Raw genomic sequence first — 23,764 nt, forward strand, 5'->3', positions numbered from 1 at the left:
CAGCAGCCCCTGCCCCAACTCTTGCCTAAGCCCTTCTGCCCGAGAATGCTCCTACTCATGTCAATTTTATCCAAAGTTGCTCCTGATAACCCACAAACCTCATACTGATCCCCACCCTGGCTTTCCGCTCTCAGAGGCCTGCTCTCCATAGACACAACTGACAGGCCTGGGGAGGGAGCTGCATGGCTTCACACGCATCAGGGAGGTAACTGCTTATTGGTCAGCAGTGTAGACCTGGAAGTGAAAGAGGGAGAACCAGGCAGAGGATCCTTTTGTGTTTTCGCTAAATTTCCTGAATAATGGATCCCAATTCTTTTTAAAAATATATTTTTATTGATTTCTGAGAAGAAGGGAGAGGGAGAGAGAGATAGAAACATCAATGATGAGAATCATTGATTGCCTCCTTCCTGCACGCCCCCTACTGGGGATCGAGCCCACAACCCGGCATGTGCCCTGACCGAGAATCGAACTGTGACCTCCTGGTTCATGGGTCGATGCTCAACCACTAAGCAACACCGGCTGGGCAATGGGCCCAAATTCTTAACTCCCCTGTCATAGACATACATACCCTTTCCATGTCTCGAGATGGGTGTGACAGACTTGCCCAACTTTTGACTTGGGGCTTGATCATTAGATTTGCCTTGGTCAATGAGATGTCAGTGAATCTGACCAGAGAAGCAGCTGGAAATGGGGCTTGGAATGGGACCCCCCACAATGCCTTTAGAACTCTGGTGGTTTTTAGTCATGACCCAGTTGCTACACTCCTCATGGGCCCCCAGAACAAATATTGTCAGACCTACAGCTTAAAACTAAGCTGCCCATCTATATTAGTTTTCTGTTGCCAAATAACCAATTGCCACTAACTTAGCAGCTTACAACAACCCATTCATCATCTCACATTTTCTGTAGGTCAGAAGTCTAGGCATAGCACAGCAGGGTCCTCTGCTCAGGTGTCATCAGACTGAAGCCAAGGTCTTGACTGAGATTTCATCTGAAAGCTTGACTGGGGAAGAGTCTGTTTTCAAGCCCATGCAGGGTGTTGGCAGAAATCAGGTTTTTGTGTAGAACTAAGTCCCTGCTTTCTTGCCGGCTGTTGGGCAAGGGTCACTCTCCGCTTCTTAGAGGGTGTCCTCACACCCCAGTGATGGCCCCACACCCTAGTAATGGCCCTCTTACAACAAAGCAAGCAGCTTACTTTTTATAGGCGGCAGGAGACTCTCACTCCAGGCTGCCGTGATGCTGTCTCATGTAACATGATGCAATCATGACCAGGACTATCCCATCACCTTTGCGAGATAGTGCAACCATGTCCAGGGAGTGACCATCCCACCGTATTCACAGATCCTGCCTCCACTCAAGGGCAGTGGACTATATCAGGAGTATGCAGCAGGGGATGGAAATCTTGGTGGACATCATAGAGTTCTGCCTACTACACCACCCAAAAGTAGATTAGCCTAAACCATGGTCAACCTACAAACTTGGGAAGGATAAGAATGAATTCTTATTATAGGCCACTGAGGTTTGAGGTTATTTTTCTTACGCAGCATTGCTCTGGTGTTGGCTGTCTGATACACTTTACGAAGCATTGTCTTCCTCGTTCACAGAGTGTCCTAGCTCCCTGGTGGGGAGGAAGCTTGCTATGAAGGACAGGGCACTGGGACCAGTCAGGTCTGGGTTTGACTCTACTCCTCCTGGTGGGGGGCCCTTGAGCCAGTTACTTCACGTCTCTGGGCCCATGTCCTCATTGGTGTAGTGGGAACCACAATGCCTATCTCTCCTGGCTGTAGGAAGGATTAACTAAAATAATGGATGAGGACCATATGGAATATAGTAGGCACCATAAATGTTAGTGTCTTTTCTCTATGAAGTTCGTATTTCTAGTCAACATGCCCATGTCTTCAGAGAATGGATGTGGTATGAATTCTGGGCGTGGCCCCTGCCGATTCCCGTGGGTTGCCTGGCTGGTCACTCATGACCAGATGAGAGGGTGACCTGCAGGGTGGTCTGACCCTGGATGGGCTTGAGCCACATTGTGGAAGGCAGCCCTGCTGGTTCTATGGGGCAGAGGCCGTGGGCATCCACTCTCAGACAAGACCCCTGCTCCCACGCTCCAGAACTTCCATTTTAAAATGTGACAGTGGTCGACCTGTTTTGCACTGCGCAGTCTCTCCCACTAACGAGCTGTGTGAGCTAGGGGAGGTAACTTTAACCTCTGACCCTTGATTCCTTCCCTGTACGTTACAGGTAAGATTCCCACCCCACCGGGCCATTATGCTGATGATCTGACAAAAGGCATATCCCTGGGCCCGTGACAGGAGCTCCGAGGTGGTGTTCTCTTTCCTCAGAGCGGAGACTGCCCCGCCCTGCCTCCCAGGCTCTTCCAAAGAGGAGTGCAGGGCAGGTGCTAAGGATACTGAATTTGTTGCTGAATTCACACCTTTAGTCTCATTTGGTTCTCATGAGAACCTCTGCATAGTTGGGTGTGGAGGCCCTAAAGTCCCACCTCCCCCCCAGTCCCACCTCCTACCCCCCAGGCTCAGGATGGATGACACTTCCCTTCTCTTTTCAAGTTCAGTGTGACCCCATGATTTGCTTTGGCCAAGGAAGGGTGAGGAGAGGTGTCCCCGGTCCCTCAGGAGAGAAGCTTTGGGGGTCAGTGCTGATTCACCGCCTCTCTCTTTCCTTCTGATACCAGCGACCAGCAATGCTCGAGATGATGCCTGTTCTCTGTCGACGGACAGTAATGAGTAGAGGACATGAACATGAACAAGGAAAGATCAGACTTTGGTGCTTTAAGCCATGGAGCTTTGGGGGAGTTGCTCACTGCACTCTAGCCTGATGCAGTGGACAGACTTTACTTCCTTTTGAAGGAGGAGGGGAGTGGCTTGCCTAATGTCACACAGGGGGTACCCAGAATCATGGGCGGGGCTTTGCCTGAGGGGGCATGTTTGATTCTGTCCAGGGAGAGAGCAGAGGTGAGGGGAGCCCTGAACATCCTCTCCCTGGTGCCTCGGGGAAATGAGTCCCTGCGACAGCTGTTTACATCATCAGGAGCAGGAAAACGATTCTCTGCTCAGAGTAAGTGAATGGAAGCTTAGGGAGAGGAGGGCGTGATTCTGGAAGCTGTACTCTCCAAGGGACCAGATATTCTAGACTCAACTCGGCAACAGATGGGGTTATACTCAGAAGCCCCAGTCTCTCTGTCTGTGTGTCCCTCCTCACCTCTGAGGCTCCACTTATCTCCTCTCCCCGGAGCCTCTACCCTCCACCAGTAAATCTTGTTCAGGGAAAGGCTGTGAAACACACCCACCATAAGGTGTGCACAGGCAATGAGACCAGGTACAGACTGCTATGTTACGCACCATTGTTATGACAATAGCTGACTGATACACTTGTCTATCCAATATCCATTCTTTTCTATTCCTTTAGCGGTAAACTGATTTTATTCTGGGCAGTAGTGTGTGCCTGGGCAGAAGACTATATTTCTCAGCTTTCCATGGGGTGTAAACAAAGGTTTTTGAGTGGGACTCCTAGGAAAGCTCCCCAAGAGGGGGTCAGAGAGCTTGCCGGGGGCCACCAAAGGTCAGGGAGCTCCTTGGTATCATACACTCAGCATCCAAGATGTTGTCTTCCCAGCAGTGGTGTTGGACACCTCCGCACCATCCAGGCACTCTCTGCACTGCTTCAAGACCAGCCTTTGGCTCAGTTTATTGTCATGGTAACCTAGAAGATGCTTAGAGATCATCTAGCTTGCTTTTAAAAAATACACAGAATTAGGGTCTGTGACGGGGAGAGGACTGTCTCAGGATCCATAGCAATTCATATGCAGAGCTACGAGGAGAACTTGATTAGTCCTTCACTCTTCCTCATACCTTCCTTCCTGATAGAGTGATGGCTGCCTGCTTGGGGTGGGGGAGTGGTAACAGACTTGGGTGGAATGTGGCTGGGAGCCTTGGTTCTGACAGCGGCTGCCTGGAACTAGAGGGGCTGGAACAGAGCTTTCCACACTGCAGGGACTCTGTCGGGAGGCGGATGCTGGGGCAGCCCTCCCCTCGGTCTCAGACCCTGGGTCCTGCCCCGGAGAACTGGGCTGGGTTGAACGGACCACGTCCACAGGAACACCTTAGGAACCTTTCTCGTACAATTTTCCCAATTACTGCCCCACCACGCCCCTTCCTGTTCCGCTCATCCAGGCAAACCAGCATCCTGGAAGGACCTGGGGACCCTGGTTTAGAGCCAGGGGAGCATAGGTGAGTAGACACTGCTGATCCTGGGCCAGATGCTCTTTACTGGGCCAGCACACCTGTCCTCTAACTGGTACGAATGTTGTTGCGAAGGGCTCATTGCCACCTTTCTCTGGAGAACTGGCCTCAGCCCATAGGAGCCACTGTAACCAGAGATGCTGAGGCGCCTGATAAAGTCCTTTACCCGCCCACCCACATCCCCAGGGACAGCCAACAGCCAATGAATGACAGAGACTGGGGAACAAAAGGCCAGTCCCTGGTCTCATGGTCAGACTAACTCTGCTACGATTCACACCCAGAGCCCCCTGCAGTATGAGGTTGAAGCGAGACTCCAGTTAAACCTCCCTCTTTGCTCATCCCTCCCCTGCCCTCTCTTGCTTCCTTCACTCCCTTATGGGTTTCTCTCGAGGGCTCTCCCTCTGAAAGTCACCTGCCCAGGAACCCTATCAGCCTCCGTTTCTACGGTAAGATGTAAGCTTCTGAGCTCTCACCCCCACATTTGTGTCCTAGGAGACGCCAAGAGGGTTCTAAGCTTAGCAGCAGGAAGTTTGTCATGAAGAGAACTGAGGCTTTCCCAGAGAGGTGCTTAGCAACAGGATCCATTGATCCAATATTGACTAGGCATCCACTGTGTATCCAGCAGCTGCTTGACAATGGGGGGCCCGGTGGGGTGTGCAAGAAATGTAGCTCCTAGCCCGACCCTCTAAATTAGGTCAAAGCACTTGGGTCTCTTCTAGGGCAGTCACATAACAGCGACCAAGTGACTACAAGGAACCTTGCAAATGCTTTTAATTTCTTTTAATGTATAACAGTTACGCCTGAGTTACAGAGGAAGCGCTTACAAGCAGGTAGTTAAAGCAAATGCCAGTTTCTCTTTCTAGTCTACTACTCCATATAGCTGAATAAATTATGGTGCGATTATATTTAAACACACACCCTCGCGTCCACACGCACACCCCACTCACACTCCCATGCACACGCGCTCACTTCCACGTGGAGGAAAATGGCTGAGTCAAACATGGATGCAACCAAGTTGCAGTTACTAGGAAGGAGGAACGATCGAGAGCGCCACAGAGATGGCTCCCAGTAGGGGCGTGGCCACCTTAGCGTTGGCAGGGAATGCATTCAATGCACCGTCTCTGCGCATTTCACGATGGCGGCTGGAGACCCCCCATCTGGTCTTGGTTTGGTGCCTCTGCAGGAGGGGAGGAGAGAAGACCCATCGACCTCAAAAAGCGTCCAAGAGTGAAGGGCGCATTTGGGAGCTTGAGGGGGAACATCCATCTGAGAGAGGCCCCACAGGAAGTCTCTTTGGGGCCATCATGGAGTTTCGCCAAGTTCCACCGTCCAAAGTACAGAACGCTCCACCAGCTCCATGGACCACACTGGGCTTGAGAGGAGAGGCCGAAGTCTGGGACCTTCCTGTTCTCAGCCACCGCCAGACTGGAAATCTGATCTCGGTTCTCTTCTGGGCAAACCTCTCTTCATTCTCCCCTTCTCTCTCACCACCCCCGCCCCCCGCCCTCTCCTCCATGTTCCTCTGGCAAAAGAACGGCAAAGGTAAATCAAGTAAAATATACGAGTATAAAAGCATAGCTTGGTTCTTACACATTGGCTTTTTTTTTTTTTTCATAGCAAGAGAGAAATACCGAACAGGAAAAACAAAGCAATAAAAATGAAAGAACCCAAGAGAGCCTGGAATGTTATACTTTGAAACACACGATATGCAGATATATCCCTACAGATGGTCCCTGGCACTAGCACGACACACACTGTGGGGGGTTTCTTTCCTGGTGTAGTATATATATTTATAGATATAAAAGTCAACTTCCTATAAACGAACAGCACGTCACCACGTTTCCAACTAATGTACAGTGAGCTCAGGAGAGGGGCCGCCCGTAGGCAGGACCAACAGCGACCTGTGAGAAGCTGGAGGAAACATCTCTGATTTTGCTACAGACTATTCGCAGGGATGGATGGGGGTCGCTCCTGGGCTGGCCTAGCCGCTGGGATTCAGGCTGTGGTCAACCCTCGAGAGTTTGAGGCCTTGTCCCTCTCATCCCACACCACCTCTCTGGTGAAGTTGTGAGGGGTCAACCCAAGACTGAATTCTATACACCGAGTTGGCTAAGCAAAGTCACGAGTGAGGTTTTAGGGAAACCCTGTCTGGGCCAAGGTCTCTCTCTGAGGGGAGTGGGCACCTGGGGGAACAAGTCCCATTTTCTATACCAAGATGGTGGCTTGGGAGAACTCCAGGGAAGTTGTACGTAACGAGAAATCATTTGGTTTATTCCCGTTTCATCACAGGGGGCAGAGATTTGGATTGGTCCCAGCATTGGAATGTCACCTCCTGGGGGCGGGGCTAAGCAGTTTTGAGGTCACCTGCCTGGCATCACTGTGCCTGGGTGACATAGGGCATAAAAAGGCTCAGGCGATTCCTGAGCCAGGTCTACAGGAGGAAGGATGGGCCATTCAAGGAATGTGGATGAAGACTGTGGTCGAAGGAAGAGCTGCTTCCCGGCTGGGAGAGCTACAGAAGCTTGGACTGGGTCACCAAGGGACAACAGAATCCTTTTGTCAGGAGCTTAACGAGCCCAAAGTCTCCTACAGCGGATGCTCCAGCTGAAAGCTGGGCTGAACTTGATGGGCCACACGCGTCTGGGTGTCCGCTGCTACTGAAGAGTCTGTTTGTCTCCAGCTACTAGTAAGTTCCTCCAAACCCAAGATACGAGCCACCCTGGCCTGGTCCAGGACAGGCGTCATATTATGGTGTCTGAAGCGGAGAAACAGGTGAGCGTCTTTCACGGAGGTGACGTCCATGCGGGAGAGTGTCCCAGCTCCCCCGAGGGAGGAACTCAGCTCAACTCCCAACGCAGTAGCCCATCTCTTTCGGAATGTCTTATTGGCTGAGGGTAAGACATGGGTTGAGCAAAGAGGTGGCCTCGTGTGCCCAAAGGGGCACAAGCAATTTGGTCCCGTCTCTGTGGATTCAGTGCTGTGCCTCCCGTCCCGTCACAGAGCCTTTTACCCAGCAGCACCTGAGAAAGGCGATCCAAGCGTAGATTACGATGGTGCTGATGGCGAAGATGAATATAATTTTGATAAATAGGTGAAGGTGGTGAAAGTTCCCAGGGAGGTATAGTCGGGGGCTTAACCCATTCCCCAGGGTCTCAACTCTAAAGAGAAGGAGCAGGAGGAAGCCACGCGTGGCCGAGGAAGGCGTCGCCCTCTGCCCGGGGGTGGCGGTTTGAAGATTGGCCACGTCTGTCCCTGCCCAGCTGTGCTGGACCAGGAGACAGAGGCCCCTTGGCTGAGAGTGACTCAACAAGCAAAGATGCCACTCTGGGTGAGACAGGGTCATGTCCACTCCCCACCCCCCAAATGCCAAGGGGAATCGGTGGCCTTGTCTGTGGGGCAAGCAGTCCCTGTGGGCCCAAGAACCCTTCTCCAGAGCTGCAGGGGAGCCCCCTGCACCCCGCAGCCTAGAGGGACTCGCCGGGGCTGGAGGCCCCTCCTAGGAGATGCGCATGCAGGACGGGCCCGGGTCTGCCGAGGCTTCGTGCGAAATCAAAGCTACATCGCGCTGAGGCCTTTGGCAACGAAGGTTTGCTGCCCAGAAGCAGAGGCACCCCAGTTACCAACCCCCTTCTGAGCCTGGCCTATGCCTCCTGCTCATAGGTCCTCAAGACTTTATCCCCTCCTCCTCCCCCCCCCCCCATCTGGTCCAGTGAATGGGAAAACTGAGGTTATGTGGGCTCCCCAGGCCCCACGTGGGGTGGGCACAGTGGGAACTTGGGCTTCAGTATAAGAGCTGGCTGCTTCTGGCTGCCTCATTGGGTCCTTGTGTCTTGGGCTGACCCATCCCCACATGGCCACACCCCTGGTTAAGTCTCTTCCTGGTTTTCCCAATCTCCCTGCTTGGGCTAGATTCCCCCTTACACCCAATCGAGGTGTGTGGGGAGGGACCTGAAGTCCTCAGACTTCCTGGGCGACTCCCCTGGGAAAACCCGGGGCTGGGTTCCCGCTCTGCTGGAGTCCCGTCATCCAGAGGAGGGATGGGCTGGGGCTCTGACCCTGGGCCAGAGACCCACCTGGAGGGACTGGCTCCCAGCTCTTCCAGCGGAGAGTGGCCTGTGCGCTCCTCCACCTCTGGCCAGGGCACCCACAGGACCTCATCCCAGACCCCACCCTCCTCTGGGCGCTCATGGTGCTCTATGCGGGGTGAGCTTCCATCTCTGTGCCTCAGATGGCACAGGGGCCGCGACAGGATTTGACTGGGAAAAGGTTGTGGGTTGACCAGGAACCCTCCTGGGGACAAAGCAAAGGGGCAGACTCCAAGGTGGGGGTCACTGTAGGCCCCCACCACAGGTGCACGCGAGGCTGGCTGCACGCCTCCGGAGGGCTGGCTATCATGACGGAATGGGCTCCTTTCCTGGCCTCCGGGGACCCCGGGCGATGAGGGACTGAGGCTGGGAGGTTCAGGGATCAGTGAGGGTGAAGCTGGGCCTTGGGCTGGGGCAAGTCGCCCCCGGGGCCCTAGTAGGCCTGGCCGGTCTCTACGGGCAGGAGTCCCAGCACAGCCGAGTGCTCCCCGAGCTTCATGCGGCGCTGAGTGGAGAGGCTCACGTTTTTGGCCAGGTAATCAACAGCAGCTGGAAAAAAGAAAAGAAACTCCTAGAAATTAAAGCTATTTTCCCCTATTCCTTTATCTGTCCTATATCGATCCATCAAGCCATCCACCCACATATATATCCATCCATTCATTCATCCATATATCAGTTTGTCCAGCTAGCCATCCAGCCATCCATTATCCATCCATCCATCTCTTCCTAAAGCTCTTTCTCTCACCTCTGCTCCAATCATTCAGCAAATATTTATTTAACACCGAATAAAAAACACAGCTCTCGCGTGGGCTCTGTAGGGAGATCCAGAGGATATGCACATTGCTGAGTGAAGAACCGGTCCCTCTTTCTGTTCGCATCCCTTCTATGGGGGTGTCCAGTGAGTCCCATGGAGCCAGGTAGTAAGGAGGGCAAGGCCCTTCTGCCTCCTTTAGCCCTGAGCCCAGCTCACGGATGAGGCAAAGCAAGGCCACTTACTCAAAACTCAAAGTAGTTTTTGCGGGTGAGCTGAGGGGTCCAGGCAGGGGAGGAGCCAGGGCCCTGACATGCAGGAAGCCGAAACCTTCAGTCTTACCAATTCTGGTCACCCAGGGGAGAGGGGGAGAGTTTGAGGGTGTGTACGTGTGTGTGTGTGTGTGTGTGTGTGTGTGTGTGTATGTGTGTGTACACAGTGGAAATAAGAAACTTGGTGAGATAGCAATGGGCATGAACATGAATGTTCACACATGAGTAGTACTTGCATATGCACACACACATGCACACAGATGTGGGTGAGTTATGTGCACCTGCATGAGTAGAACAACAGTGGGGATGCTTATATACAGGCGAGTTCCACCTGGGCCAGGTACATGTGTCGAAGTATGTGTGTGTGTACAGGTCTGACCACTAGGCTTGCATGTGCACATGTTGTCTTGATGGTATTCATTGTACCTGCCTGAGGCAACAGCAGAAATCAGCCCCGACCAAATGATCGGACTGGCATGTGAGCACGGCCTCCTAAGCTGCTGCTTCCCAAGCCGGCATCCGCGGCGGTGGCCAATCCAGCCCCTGGGATCGCTCAAATCCAGAGGCCAGAGGAAGATGGAAAGACTGCTGCACTAGGAGCACAAGGCTCCGCCCACCACCTGCTTTGTCACCTGCCCGAAGAGGGACCCTGGAACTCTACATGCCTCCCCAAAGTTGAGGGCTGCTGCCTGGGGTGGGTGGGCGGAGCCAGGAAGTGATGGGGCCTTTGAGCTAGAGGAGGCCATGTAGCCTAGGGGGTCAAATGGCCTAGGTTCCAATCCCGGGCCTGCCTTTTGAGTGTGTAATTTTGGGAACCCCACTTCACCTATGCAAGCCTGTTTCCTCATCTGTAAATGGGGTAATAACACCGCTAGGCTGAAGAGGTGTGAGAATTGAGTGGGAAAGTGCCTATAAAGGGGTTAGTTAGCACTGTGCCTGGCACATAGCGAGCTCAGCAGACATGGGCTCACGGATTGGAATTAGTAATCAGATGTGACCTTGGATGGGTAACAGTGAAAGCGGGCAATTTGGAGCCCAACTACCTCCTGTCCACGTGGCTTTGGGCAGATCTCCGTGCTGTTGCAGACCTGTTTCCTTGTCTACAACATGGAAAGAACAATTCTGCCTTCTTCAGGGCTGTTATGAGAATCATATGAGATAAGGTGCCTTAAGATGCTGGGCAGAGAGGGCGCCGGGCGTGGCCGCCTGGATTCCTAAAGAACGTGCTAATGCCCTGGCCCCTCTGAGCAGCTGGACCCTGTGCCCCTTGGCTTCCCAGCTGCAGGGCCGGCACTGAGCTGCTGGGTCGCCCCCGAGGTCACTCAGCCTTTACGCTCCCAGCTGGTCGGCAGAGGTGCTGGTGGCCACCTGTCCTGCCTGGGTCTGCCCCTTGCTCTGAGTGGGCCTGGGACGGTCTCCCATCTCTGGCCCCTGTGACTCTGGCCACACCATCTCTGCTGCTCAGAGCCCCTCTTATCTGGGCTCCAGGGTGCGCCCTATGAGGGGGTCTAACTCAGAGCCACGATGGGAACAGGAGGAGGAGGAGGAGCTAACATTTACCAAGGGCTTGCTCCTGCTCTAAGCAGCTTATGGAGCATTATCATCCCCATGTTACAGATGAAACTGAGGCCCTTCCCCGAGAGACCACATAGCTCATAAGTTGTGGAGTCAGGATTCAAACCCAGGCTGTCTGCTGCGAGCTCCTAACTACCTCCGCCCCCACCCCACCCCCCAACATCACCCAGCGCCTCCTATAGAGCAGCCCGGTATGTGCACAGCAGTGTAGAGTGTATGAGGCTCCCCCAGATCCTGCGTGGGCCCCACTTTCCACTCCAGGAAATGTAAGTGACTATTCCAGGGGCGCGAGGCCAAGCCAGGTGACGTTTCCTGAGTCACCAAAGGCTCTGCCTACGCCTCCAGTTCCACCTCCTGCCGACCTCTGATGCCAGCCTCTCCGGTTCTTCCTGAGGACGGGGCGGGAAGGTCTGGCTTTGACAACAGGGATGAGAACCACAAAGCCAGAGCCCTCACACGTGAGCACTTACTATGTGCTGGGCGGACACGATCTCACTGAATTCTTTCAACAGCTCCATGCTTTAGGCCCAGCTGTCCCCATTTTACAAAGGTGGAAACTGAGGCACAGAAAGATTGCTGGCCCAGAATCACCCACAGCACGTGAGATGGCAGAGCCTGAATCTGTCCTGTCTGCACCTCTGGTCTCTGTTACTTCCTCTTTAGCTTCTCCCAGTTACCAGCCATGGCCCAGCACACAGTAGGAGCTTCCCTAGGCCCTGTCAAAGTGAGCAAGGAAACATCGAGAAGCCAAACTTTACTGATGACCCAGCCAACTTCAAGGGCACCCATAACACCGCACAGCCTGCCTCTCCCTGGGGTCTGGCCTGGGCCGGTGAGGGCAGGGCTGTGGCATTTCTCATTTCTGTCAGCGGCCCTCCCTGTCCCTCTGTCTCTCCGTGTCTCCCCTTCTCTGCCTGGTACCCACGCCTGGGCTCTAAACGTCTCAAATTAGATTAATCGGGAGTTGGCAGGAGACGTGGCTGTGATGCCAACCCGTAAACAAATCTCAGCCGTCAGCATCTTGTCAGCCCGCGGCCCCAGAGGAGGACCCTTCCAGACACAAATTCTTATTAGACTTGTCAGATCGATTAAAATTCTCTTCACACTTCTGCGTTCTATCAGCCCCATCATTAGTACGGCCCTGGCCTCTGGGAACACCAGGGCCATATTAATCTGCCGTGTGCCCTGTCCCTGCCCCCTGCCCCCCTACCCCGACCCCCTCTAGGGACAGGAGAGAAAGACAGATGGACGGACAACAGCCAGGGGCAGGGAAGGAAGGTGTGGGAAGGCGCACGGCCCAGGAAGAGGAGGTGTACCCTGTTGTTTAAGAGTGTGGCCGTGTGTGTACACCATGCACACCGGAAGGCGAGGCTCTCCAGGGCGGGGCTACTGGTGGGGCTGTGTACACATGGATACGCTCTACGTGATCTCGGGCAAATGACCTCTTGGGATCCCATTGCCTCCTCTGTCCCGTGGGAATAACCATGCACTCTATACAGGGGGCCATGAGGACGAAATGCCAGGCCAGGGGTAGATGCTCCGTAAGTGGTCATTTCTCCTTCCCCCCTTCACACACACACATTTTTGTATGTATGCCTCGAAGCCATGTATACACACATATTAGTGAAAACTCCCATGGAAGTGAACCTGTGTGCGTGTGCCTCTGAGCGTGCGTAGGTGGGTGCGAAGTTGTGAACGTCAATCCACACACAGGTAAGGTGGGGCTAGGTGTGAATCATTAGGTGTCTTAGACCAGTTTGGGTTTGGCCAAAGAGAACTGGGTTTGAAGTTAGGAGACCCGGAGTCCCCGTTCACTTACTGTGTGACCTGGGGAAAGTTCCTAGCCTCTCTGAGCCTGAGCTGTGTGTCTGTAACCTGAGGACAAATGACATCTGCCTTGGGTGGGATGAGGACCATGCGTTTCACCCAGTGCCTGGTTGACTGAAACTCAGGCACGGGACAGATGTGAGCCGATGACAGGTTGGACCTGGGCGCACACAGGCCGTCTGGGACATGCGACTTTCGCCTATGGACTGTGGGAGCCCAGTCATAGGTGGATTTGGTTGCCCATGAACATGGGGCAGGTGGTCAGTGAGGACACAGTGCATCCCTCAGTGGTCCCAGGATGTCAAAGGTGAGAGAGATACTACCATGGACAAACTTTGCAAAGACTGAGTCTAATCCCCAGGCCCCCATTTCACAGATGGCAAAACTGAGGCTCAGAGAAGCAGGGTGCCTTGCCCACTCTAAAGGTGCAAGAGGGGCAGACTTTCCCGCAGGCCCCTCCCAGCCCAACCTGGAGCCTCTGTGGGGTGGGGGGTCTTGTGCTCCGATTCCGTCCAAGTTGGGCTGGAGAATGCCACTCAGGAGGAGCTCTGAGCTACCCCTGGAGGAGCCAGAGAGTAGGGGTGGAGCTAGAGGGGCCTAAGAGGACAAGAGAGGGAAAAGGTGGGGAGGGAGGACGAGGAGGGAGGGAGGAGAACGGAGGGAGGAGGGGGAGGGAGGGAGGAGGGGGAGGAAGAAATTGCTCCAGCCAGTTTCTAGGAGCAGAGGGGGAACAAACACTCCTTTCTCGCCTCCTGGGCCCTTTCCCTTTTGATCCCCCTCCCTTGTCACCCGCCTCCCTGTGCTGACTCTGGGGTTAATTTTATTTCCGAGTTGGGCAGGCGCCCCTGGAGTCAGGCACGGGGCTCTGGGTGTGACTAACGCCTGCCCCAGGCCGGGGCTCTAAACTCTTTATCAAGAGCATGTGTCCCGCTCAGTTCCCCGGGCTCAGGGGCTGGGGCAGGGATCGCCCTTGGTTCCTCTGGAAACCCCCCCATGCACATGTGTGCACCCTGCTCTCAAACATACATGCACACACATTATACACACACACACACTGGCTTCCCATGCACACACTCTCACACAGACACAGTGATACACACAGACAACATCATGTGTACAAGCCTGTATGCACAACTACACACAGGAGCACACAGCACTCCTATGCAGACACTCAAGTACACATGTGCCCATATTTATACCCTGCACACTTCATCTACATGTCCCATAAATACTCCCAAATACACACACACTTGAGCATGTGTCTACACATGTACACATAGTTACACATATTTGCACACTCACACACATCTGCACACATATTTATACATGTCCACACAATAACATATGCACACTATATATGTCAAACACACATACACAGCCACAGCCACATGGACACACCTGAATGCACACTTAAACACATGAATATGTGTTACAGCATGTATGTTTACATGTCCAAACACTGTGCACGTGTGCATTTGCATAAAAACACATACCATGTAAGCACACTATGCTCATTTAAAATCACACATATGTGAATAATCATGTGCACATATACCCACATGTGCCACTTACATTCACACACACATACACATACTCACCTATGCACAAGGATGTGTGCACTAACACTTGTATGCTGGGATACTCACAAATACACACACAGACACACACACGTGAATTGTAACACATCCAAAACACGTATTCATACTCATGCATATACCGGTGTGCACATATATCATATCCAAACATGCACATACAGTGGGGGCCGTGCACACAGCTGGGAGGTGGAGGCAGCACAGCTGGCCCTCATTTAGCCGTGGAGGCCAAGGCCATATGAGGAGGAGAGGGTTGGTGTGGGGACAGGAAGCAGAGGTCAGTGAGGCCAGGCCAGGGCTGTGGCGGGGCCGGGGGGGGGGGGGGTGAGGACATCCTTGGGCTGGGAGGTCTCACCCTCTCGCCACTCGCCCTTCTGATTAGTTTGACACCAGCAGGTGAGGCCTGTGCCGGGAGGTGGGGCAGGAGGGGCGGCCAGTGACCTCGGCTCCCGGCGCCCCCTTGGCCTGCCCTGCTGCTGCCCTGTCCAGCGCTGGAGGCTGTGGCTGGGTCCGCCTTCTGCAGCTTTTGGTCGGAGGATGTGCCATCCCCCACCCCAGGCAAGGTGCCAAGGGGATGGCGACTGGGCTGGGCATGTGAGGCCAGCTCCAAGTTTGGGGAAAGCAAGGCTGAGGATGGGGGTGGAGGAGCGAGCTCACAGCACAGCTGTCCCTGTGGCCAGGGGGCAAAGGGGGCAGATCCCCACCAGCTCACTGTCCCACCGGCAGTCACCAGCCACGTGCGGCGACGGAGCCCCTGAAATGTGGCCAGCACAACTGAGGAACCCGAGTTTACATTTTGATTTAATTTTACCTAATTGAGATTTAAAAACTGGAATTCAATTTAGTTTAGTGGCCGGGAAACTTTGCAGTAGATTTGGAACAACTTGGGTGTGTCAGCCTACGACTTCCTCAGTTGTCAACGCTGTGAAATTTCAATGCGGGTCCCGCATGCCCAATGAAACTTCGTGTCTGAATGAAAATGGGCTGGATTTCAAAGACACAGCATGGAGAAAAGAATGTAAAACAGTTCATTGATAATTTTATATGGATTACATGTTGAAATGATCATCTTTTGGATAGAATGGGTAAAATAAAATATGTCAGCAAAATAATGTGCTGTTCTCACATTTTATAATGTGGCTCCTTGGACATTTTAAATGACACTTGTGGCTTGTATGACACTATTTCTGTGGGACAGCTTTTCTCCAAGGCAGCCGCAGTAGCAAGGGCCCAGCTCAGCATCATCTTAGAACAGCTGTTCTTCCTTTCTGGACCTCAATTTCCTCATCTGTGAAATGGGCACCTCCACCCCAATACCACCTTCCAGCTCTCTACAAATTAGCAGGGGGCAGGGATTGGGGGGGGGGGGATGCCGGGTGCCGGGCACTCACTCTGGCCGTACTGGCCGTACTGGTAGCCAGCCACGGGGTCCACGCTGTAGCCGGTGGTGCTGTAGGTGGGTGGGCAGTAGGACTGGGAGGTGGGCAGGCTGTCCCCCGGCTTGATGGAGTCCGCCCGCTGGCTGCAGCTGGCCGAGATGGAGGAGGCCGAGTCCAGGCCGCCGTGCAGCGGGGAGATGGAGAAGTCGGCCTGCGGCTGTGGCGGCACCGCGCTGGGGTTGCTCAGAATGCTCATCACCTGTGGGGAGAGACCATGGTGTGGGCTGAGCAGCAGGGGTGGGGCTGGAAGGACCCCGCAGAGGCAAGCGCGTGCGGGGGCGATGCCAGGCTGGCCGTGGGCAGGCCTCTGCTGCAGTCTCACCCTGGGGTCCCTGCAGCTGGGAGATCCGCTGACCTGTGGGCTTGTCCTTGCGGGTGAGATGGTTAGCGGTTAGGTCCTGACCCACGGAGGCTTCCCCCACTGAGAGCTCTGGGGGTGCGGCGGGCCTGTTCACCGCTCTAGCCCCAGGCCTGACTGAATAAGTGAATGCACAGCGCATGCATGAATGAATGAACAAACACGCTAATTATGTCTCTCCTATCAGACAGGGAGCACTCCTACCACAGGGACCTGTGCCCCCCCCATCCGACTGGGATGCTCCCGTCTTCCAACACAAAGGGGTTGCAGCAGGACTCTGGGCCTGTCCGGCTTCACCCCTCATCCTGTGCTATGCTCTTGACTTTGGTCAGGACCTGGTGACCTCTGGGAATGTACTGCACCGTAGCCTGCCTGGAACCTCTCTTCGATTCTGGCCGCTCCGGGGTGTCCGTGGCCATCACCCACTTCCTCAGGAGCCGATCCAGCAAACGGATTCTCACCATCAGTGCTGCCAACTCGGACCGTCAGGGCAGGCTCCCTTCTAGAAACTCCGCTTCAAGACCTGGTGTTAACTCATTGGTGTGTTCACTTATTCATTCAACAAACATACACTGAAGGTGACTATGACACCAGAGCTGAGGCTGAGCCCGGGACCTCAGAGGAGGAGGAGCCATGGCTAGGGCCCTCAGCTGGGAGAGTGTTTGGGTCTGGGGGAGGGGGCACCTAGCAACAAATCATCAAGATGTGGAGTGATGAGGGTTGTTACAGAGGCAGCTCGGGGCTGAGAGAGCCCAGTGGAGGGCACCCAGCTGGCCAGGTGGCCCAGGAAAGCTTGTGGAGGAGGTGACACCTGTGTCCGGGTGTCCAGGAGAGTGGGGAGAGGTGGTGCGGGCAGCAGGATTCCTGCAGCGGGAGAGACCACAGCGCCTTAGTCAGCCCAGGGGAGGGGGCGGAGAGGACCCTGGTGGCCTCCTGCTAACGACACCCCTTGCGGGAGGGAGGCCACAGTGCCAGGTGGGGTCAGGCTTGTTGATGGTCTGCCCAACACCAAGCTAAAGAATCACGCTGCCACCCACACTGGGCACGTGGCTGTGTTCTCTGATTTCCCCACCCGCCTCCTGGGAGATGGTGGGCTCTGGGCATCCGAGCAATGACCTGTGACATTCTGAAAATGTCTGCCTTCTCACTTTTGACTAGTCCCTGCCATAGGCACCGGGGCCTGGCCAGGATCTCCATCCTCAGGCCAGGGCCAGGCACACGCTCCTCCACTTCCTAGCTGTGCGGCCTCAGGGTGTCCCTTACCTCTGTGACCAGCCCATCCCGAGGAAAAGGGCTGACGATGACCCTGACTCAGAGGGCGCTGCAGGCCGAGCTGAGCCCAGCCTGGGGAGCTTTGCGCCCAGCCTGGCGCAGCGCAGGCGCTGAGGAGTCAGCGGCCCCAGCTCCTCGGTCCTCTTCTTCCCACCTCCTCCACTGTCCCTCCTCTCAGCCACCAACTTATGTGACTCTCCCGATCCAGAGGCCTACAGAGAGACGTGTGGGGCAGAGCTATGACGCCCATTTCTCAGATGACAAAACTGAGGCCCACGAGGGGCTGGGGCTTCCCCAGATCTCACAGCCAGTCCAGCCGGCCGGACCCTGCCTGCTCGCCTGATAATGCCGAGACCGCCTCTCAAGGGTGCGTCAGGCACCTGACCCCTTCAGAGGTTCTTACTCCGGGGACCAGCCAGTGTGTTTCCTGAGCCGCTACCGGTGGGGGTGGGGGTCCCTCATCCCTGACTCTTCCCTCAATGCTCCCAACACAGCTCCCTCAGCCCTGGGGGCTCTCTCCTCTGTCCTTTACCTCCCCCCACCCCTTCCCGGAGCCAGAGGCCAGGGCATGGGCCTGCTGGGGCTGGCCTGTCTCCACCGCAGCTGGTGGGATTTAGGTGGGTCTTAATGGTGTGCCACCCACTGAGATGGCAAAGACACAGGGCACGGGTCTGTGAGAGGGGAAGTCTGGGCGGGAGGTGTCGGGGCGACTTTGTGCAGCAGCACTGTTTTAGGGAGCGGAGGTCTCCCCGATTCTCTCTGCACTGAATGCGCTACTAAGGCCTCTGTCCTGGGGGCCCACACAGGGTGCTGGGTGGTGGCTAGAGGGACTCTGGAAAAGGGGGTGCCCGTAGTGAGGGGGTGTGAGGACGTCTGACACCATCGGGCTGTGCTTGCTGCTTTCTGACTGTGAGCTGGGGCTCCTGGACCTGCGCCATTTGCTGTGTGAATGGGGTGGGGGTCTCTGGGGAGACTCAGGAATCTCACGATGCCCTGGGAGTTAGGAGACCCCATTCTCTTCCAAGTTCCTGTCTAGACCTCACTTTCCAACTAAATTAAGAACATCACCACCCATCCTATTCCCCACCCCCATACAAACACTACCCCTGCCCCTCCCTCAGAGGAGGCCTGGGCCCCAGAACAGACTCAGGCTCAGGGGAAGCACAGCCCATTTTCCTGGCGGGGCGGGGGGTAGGGGCTCCGGGAGCCTCTCGGGAGGGTGTGTCAGCTCAGGCGAGGTAATCCCTTCCTCCTGAATATCACTACGATGCACAGAAGAGACATGGGATGGGGGGAGAGTAGAGAGAGGATTAGGATGTTCTGGGGACGAGATAAAGGACCCACTCACACTGCAAGACAGGGACCTCCCGGGAACCGCCTCAAAGCTGACCCTATCGCTCCTGTCACTCAGGCATCATCGATGGCTTCTCAGTGCTTCCAGGTAAACAGGGCAAAGGTTTCCTGTGATCTGGCCGCTACCTGCCTGTCCCGGCTCCTCCCTGCCCTTTCCCACCTTGCACTTGAAATCCCAGCCACACCAAGCGGTGGTGTTTCCTAAAGACATCCTTTATTCCTTCCACAGGCATTTCATAGAGGGCTGCCACCTGCCGGGCCGGAGACAGGACTAGACTGTGACTCCCTGAGGACAGGATGAAGCCGCATTTCGTCCATGTTTGTGGACCCAGTGCCTACATTGTGTCCGTTACATACGATGAACTCAGAAGAAGCCTGTGGAATTCATGCAATTCACATCACACATGTTTAGTGAGCACCTACTATGTGCCAGGCCCTGAGATGCAGCAGTGAGATTTAGCAACTCCGTGTCTCCTAGAGTTGCCAGTTTAGCGAAGAGGCTGACAACAAGCAAGTAAGTCATATAATTCACAATACTGATAAGTGCTATGGAGGAAAATAAGGGGGCGGGGGGCGTATGTGGAGCAGTCAGGCAAGACCGCCGCAAAAAAGATGATATCGAGGCCAAAAAGAACCGGCATGAGAAGACGTAGCAGGCAGCTTTCCAGGCAGCGGCATCAGCAAGTGCAAAGGCCCTGGGGTGGGCACATGCCCAGCAGGCTTAAAGAATAACAAGAAGGTCAGTGTTGTGAGAGGAAACCCCGAGCCCCTGAGCGCTGCAAGGCCCCCCAGAATCCTTAGTCAGAGGGACTTGTGTGGTGCCCAGTGGCTCAGGAGGCCTCGGACCCTGGGCCATTAACAGACAGCTCGGAAGCAGCTCCAGTCCAGGGAGCTCTTACTGTAATGAGATTTGTTCAATGGGATTTGCCCTGGAACATCAAATCAAATTCACATCTGGGGTAGGTGTGAATGGGGGCGGGGCCGCATCTGCTGGCTCTCTCCCGGAGCCCCTGGAGGCCTGGAGATCAAAGGGCTTCCCTCTCATCCAGCCCCCTCTTGGGGCATGGCAGCCTCCAAGCAAACAGGACAGGACCCAGCTGAAGAGGGGGGAGCTGGGAGCAGTGACTCCTCACGGAACTAGACGGTCAGATCATCGCTCCCATTCTGCAGATGGGGAGGGGAAGAGATGCACCCATGATAACACAACCAGTAAGCGGCAGAGCTGGGATTTGAACCCGGGTCTCCCTGACCGCTAGGCTGTGCCTTCCCCACAGCAGGCAGTGCTGGAGAGAAGGGAGCGAGGCCCTCGGCAGCCCACGGCACAGCCCTGCAGGCCCAGGTGGCCCTCTGGCCTCTGGCCGGCCCAGGGGCTTCCCGGAGTCCCTCTTTGCCGGCAGAAGCAGAGGGCGTTTGCCCACCGCTAGGGGCCTAGCCGAGGTCTGGAGCCTGCAAACTTTTGAACTTGAGGAAGTCCGGGTCTGATGCGGTAATCTACCCCCTCAAGAATGTTAAGGCCTCTCCCTGGTGGGTTTTACTTTTTCCCGGTGACCTTGCTTTCACTAATGTATTACTTCTTGGTACGTTACCGTTACTAACTCAAAATCAATACCGACCTCCACATCTGTAAGGCTTTATCTGAAGGCAAATCTCCCGGCTGTCCATCAGGCTGAGTGACAGCCATCCCTTCCTCTCCCCCCACCGGCCAGGGCCCCCCACCCGCCCCCAGCCCCTTCCTCTCCCTCTGCTCTAAATCAGTCCCAGCCTCCACCAGACTAAATCAATAAGGGGCCGGCCTCACCCCCCCCTTCCGCCGCTGGCTTGCAGGTTTTGGGAGGTGGGAGCTGAGGGAGCCCCGTGCCAGCCCCCCTTCCACATCCTCTGCTCACCGCCCCCTCCCCCGGGACTCGCTGGCGCTCCCCTACTTTAAAAGAAGGGGATGGGAAAAATGTAATTAATTCCCTCCGTTCCTGAGCTGGCCCGGAGGGCCTGGGACCGAGGAGGCTGAGCTGTGAGATCTGCACCCTCTGTGATAACCGAACGTGGCTTTGGGAGCGAGGCTGCAATTAGAAGGGGTGATCGCCATCATCGGGGCTCTGTGGCCGGTTCGGGTGGATGGGTGGGGGCCTGAGCAGGAAGCAGAGGGGAGCGGGAGGGGCAGGGCTGAGACCGATGAGGTCAGGACATTGGACCTGGAGATGAGATGGACTGGAATGAGGCCAAGGACCACTGGGACAGCGGGCAGGTCGGCAGCCCGCCTCCGCAACGCCAGGAGAGGACCAGACGGCGATTTCACCAAGGGCACCTGCCAATCAGTGTTCTGCGGGGCTTCCCTGAAGCACCAACCAGGGGCCAGGATGTCTGCATGAGCATCCTTGCTCTGCTGCTGACTAGCTGTGACCCTGGGCAATTTCTTTAACCATCTGAGCCTCAGTTTTCTCATCTGTATAATGGGAATGATTACAGTACCCATAGGGTTACTGTAAGGATGACATGAGTAAATGCACATGAAGTCAGTACCTGGCACATCACTGATTCTCAGCAAATGCCAGATCTCCCTCTCCTCTCCCACCTGCTTCAGAAGGGACCTGGCTCAAGGGAGAAATGGCCACTTGAGGACAGACTCAGGGGACTGCCCCCTGTTGGGGACCATGTTGTTTTCACCCCTTCTTCCTCAAGGGGCCTGGCACACAGTAGGTGCTTTCTGACCAGAGGATTACTCTGCCTCCAGGCAGAAGCTGCACCTGTGCTCTCTCGGGAAAGGGGCCCAGGTGGGTGTCTCTTGGACAAGCCACACCCCTTCTTTGGCCTGAATACACTCATCCATAGTGAGGGGGTGGCATCCAACGACACGGGACCCTGGCGGTGGATCTGTGAAGTCTCCAGCGGAGGTCTAGCGAGGGTCAGAACTCACACACCACACAGGGCAGCCCACGCCGCACCTCCGCAGGGACCCACGCCTGAATCCAGGAAGCAGAGACGACTCACAAGCACCTCGTCTGGATGGCCAAACAGCTTTTCATCGAAACCCCAATAAACCAGCACGAAAACCCTTCACAGCCACTTTGCTCAAACTCATCAGTACATTTCACATGCGCGCACATTGATGCACGCACACACCCGGAACACACGTGGGAGGCGCCTTGGCGATTGCTGCGTTTTCAGACGGGAAACTAAGGTTCCAGAAGGGCAGCGACTTGCACTCGGGGAGGGTGTCACCACAGAATCATGGCAGCTGAGCAGGTCCCTGCCCACTACTGTCACCATCACACCACCCCAGCCCCCGCCCGGCCAGTCTCAGGTTCGGCTCCAGGAGGACCTGCTGGCGTGGCACGGAGCACATTTCTCTCTAAGCCGCACGTCTGAGAGCAGCCCTGGCCCACCCTCCAATTCATCCCCTCGGCTTCCACAGGAGGGGAGAGGGGGCACGCTGGGGGGCAGCCTGTGGAGAGAAGAAGGCAAGGGCGCAGCTTGCCAGGAATGGGAAGCAGTGTTTGTCTGGACTGAGTGAAATGTGTCTCTATTGGACCCAGACCGTCCCCGGCTGGGGCAGCCCAGCTCACGACTCGCTCTGGTCCCTAAGGGCCTGGAGTCTACCTCCATGTCCAAAGGGGCTCCAGGGGCCGGCGAAGGGCTGAGAAGAGGGGAAGGCTGCTCCGGGTGGAGACACGAGCACACATGCAGAATACACACAGACACTCAGACTGGAATGCACACGAACACACGAAGAGTGATACACATGAAAACGGCACACACACACACACACACACGCACGCACCGCTGGGTTGCATGCCATCCACACACTTCACGGATGCACACATGGGCGGGGTTGCACACACATTTGTGTGCACCGCAGCCTCACAGCTCCGTGACGCCAGCTCACTAAGGCGAGCCTGTGCCTCTGTGCCCCCTCCTCTAGCTCCCAACAGACACCCCACACACATCACACAAACACTCCTCGCCCGTTCTGCTGCCTGTCCCAGCTCCACGCTGGGATTAGTGCAAGCGAGAAATCACCCACCCGGGCAGCCGACCACCGCTCCCCCTCTCTCCGGCTCGATTCTCTGCTAAGAGGATCTGGGCCCCCTCCGCTCTCCCTGCCTCCCGCGGACAGCGGTAATGGGTTTCGGGTGCTGACTTTGAGCTTCCAAACAAGATTTCCTGCAGGTCTCCCTGTTCCACCCCCCTTTCCCTTCCCTCTCTCTGCTCATGGCCCTCTCACTCCACTCCTCCACCATCCACATCCCATACAGCAGCCCTCCACCCCCCAGGAGAGCTGATGCCCAGGCGCAGGCCAGCAAACTCCCCTCTCCCCCAACCTCAGCCCCCTGACTCCCGTTCCCCCCTCCTTTGTCACCACCCAGCCTTTCAGGAAGGCTCTTCAAAGTCTGCCTGCTGTCATTCTCTTGCACAAGCACAGCACCTTCGTTTCCAAAGCATTTCCCTTTAAGCCTTATGACTATGAAGCATTGTTAGTCCATTTTTCAGATGAGGAAACTGAGGCTTACCCAGAATTTCCAAGGGGGTTCATGGCAGCACTGGGGCAAGAACATTTGACCTCTGACTTCCAGTCCAATACACCTGCACAGGCTGTGGTTCTCACTGCCACAGATGGCTCTGGGTCCTTCTTAACTCGTGTGTGTGTGTGTGTGTGCGAGAGATGAGTGTATGTGTGCATGCACGCATATGCACATGAGAGTGTGTGTATTCTATATGTGAATTTTGTATGTGTGCTTGTGAGTCCGTGTGCATGTGTATAAATACTGTGTGTGAGTTTGTGTCCATGTGTGTGATTATCATGTGTGAGTATTGTTTATCATGTGCACATGAGTGTGTGTGTATTCTATATGTGAATTTTGTATGTGTGCTTGTGAGTCTGTGTGCATGTGTATAAATACTGTGTGTGAGTTTGTGTCCGTGTGTGATTATCATGTGTGAGTATCGATTATCATGTGTGAGTATTGTTGTGCATGCATGTGTG

At 55.2% G+C, this 23,764-nt stretch overlaps 1 protein-coding gene across 2 annotated transcripts in view; it reads right to left on the minus strand.

Moving 5' to 3' along the window:
- Window positions 1–8,780: 8,780 nt before the first annotated feature.
- PAX7 (paired box 7) overlaps window positions 8,781–23,764 on the minus strand; it is a gene marked incomplete at both ends in the record, with an annotated part of 94,699 nt that continues 79,715 nt past the window's right edge. For both annotated transcript variants that reach the window (XM_079778248.1, XM_079778247.1), the window contains 2 exons: window positions 8,781–8,896; window positions 15,756–16,002. In XM_079778248.1, coding sequence (XP_079634374.1) covers window positions 8,781–8,896; window positions 15,756–16,002 — 363 coding nt within the window. The remainder of the gene's footprint in view (window positions 8,897–15,755; window positions 16,003–23,764) is intronic.

The sequence above is a fragment of the Cnephaeus nilssonii genome (assembly GCF_951640355.1).
Source record: "Cnephaeus nilssonii genome assembly, chromosome: 7".
NCBI lineage: Eukaryota > Metazoa > Chordata > Mammalia > Chiroptera > Vespertilionidae > Cnephaeus > Cnephaeus nilssonii.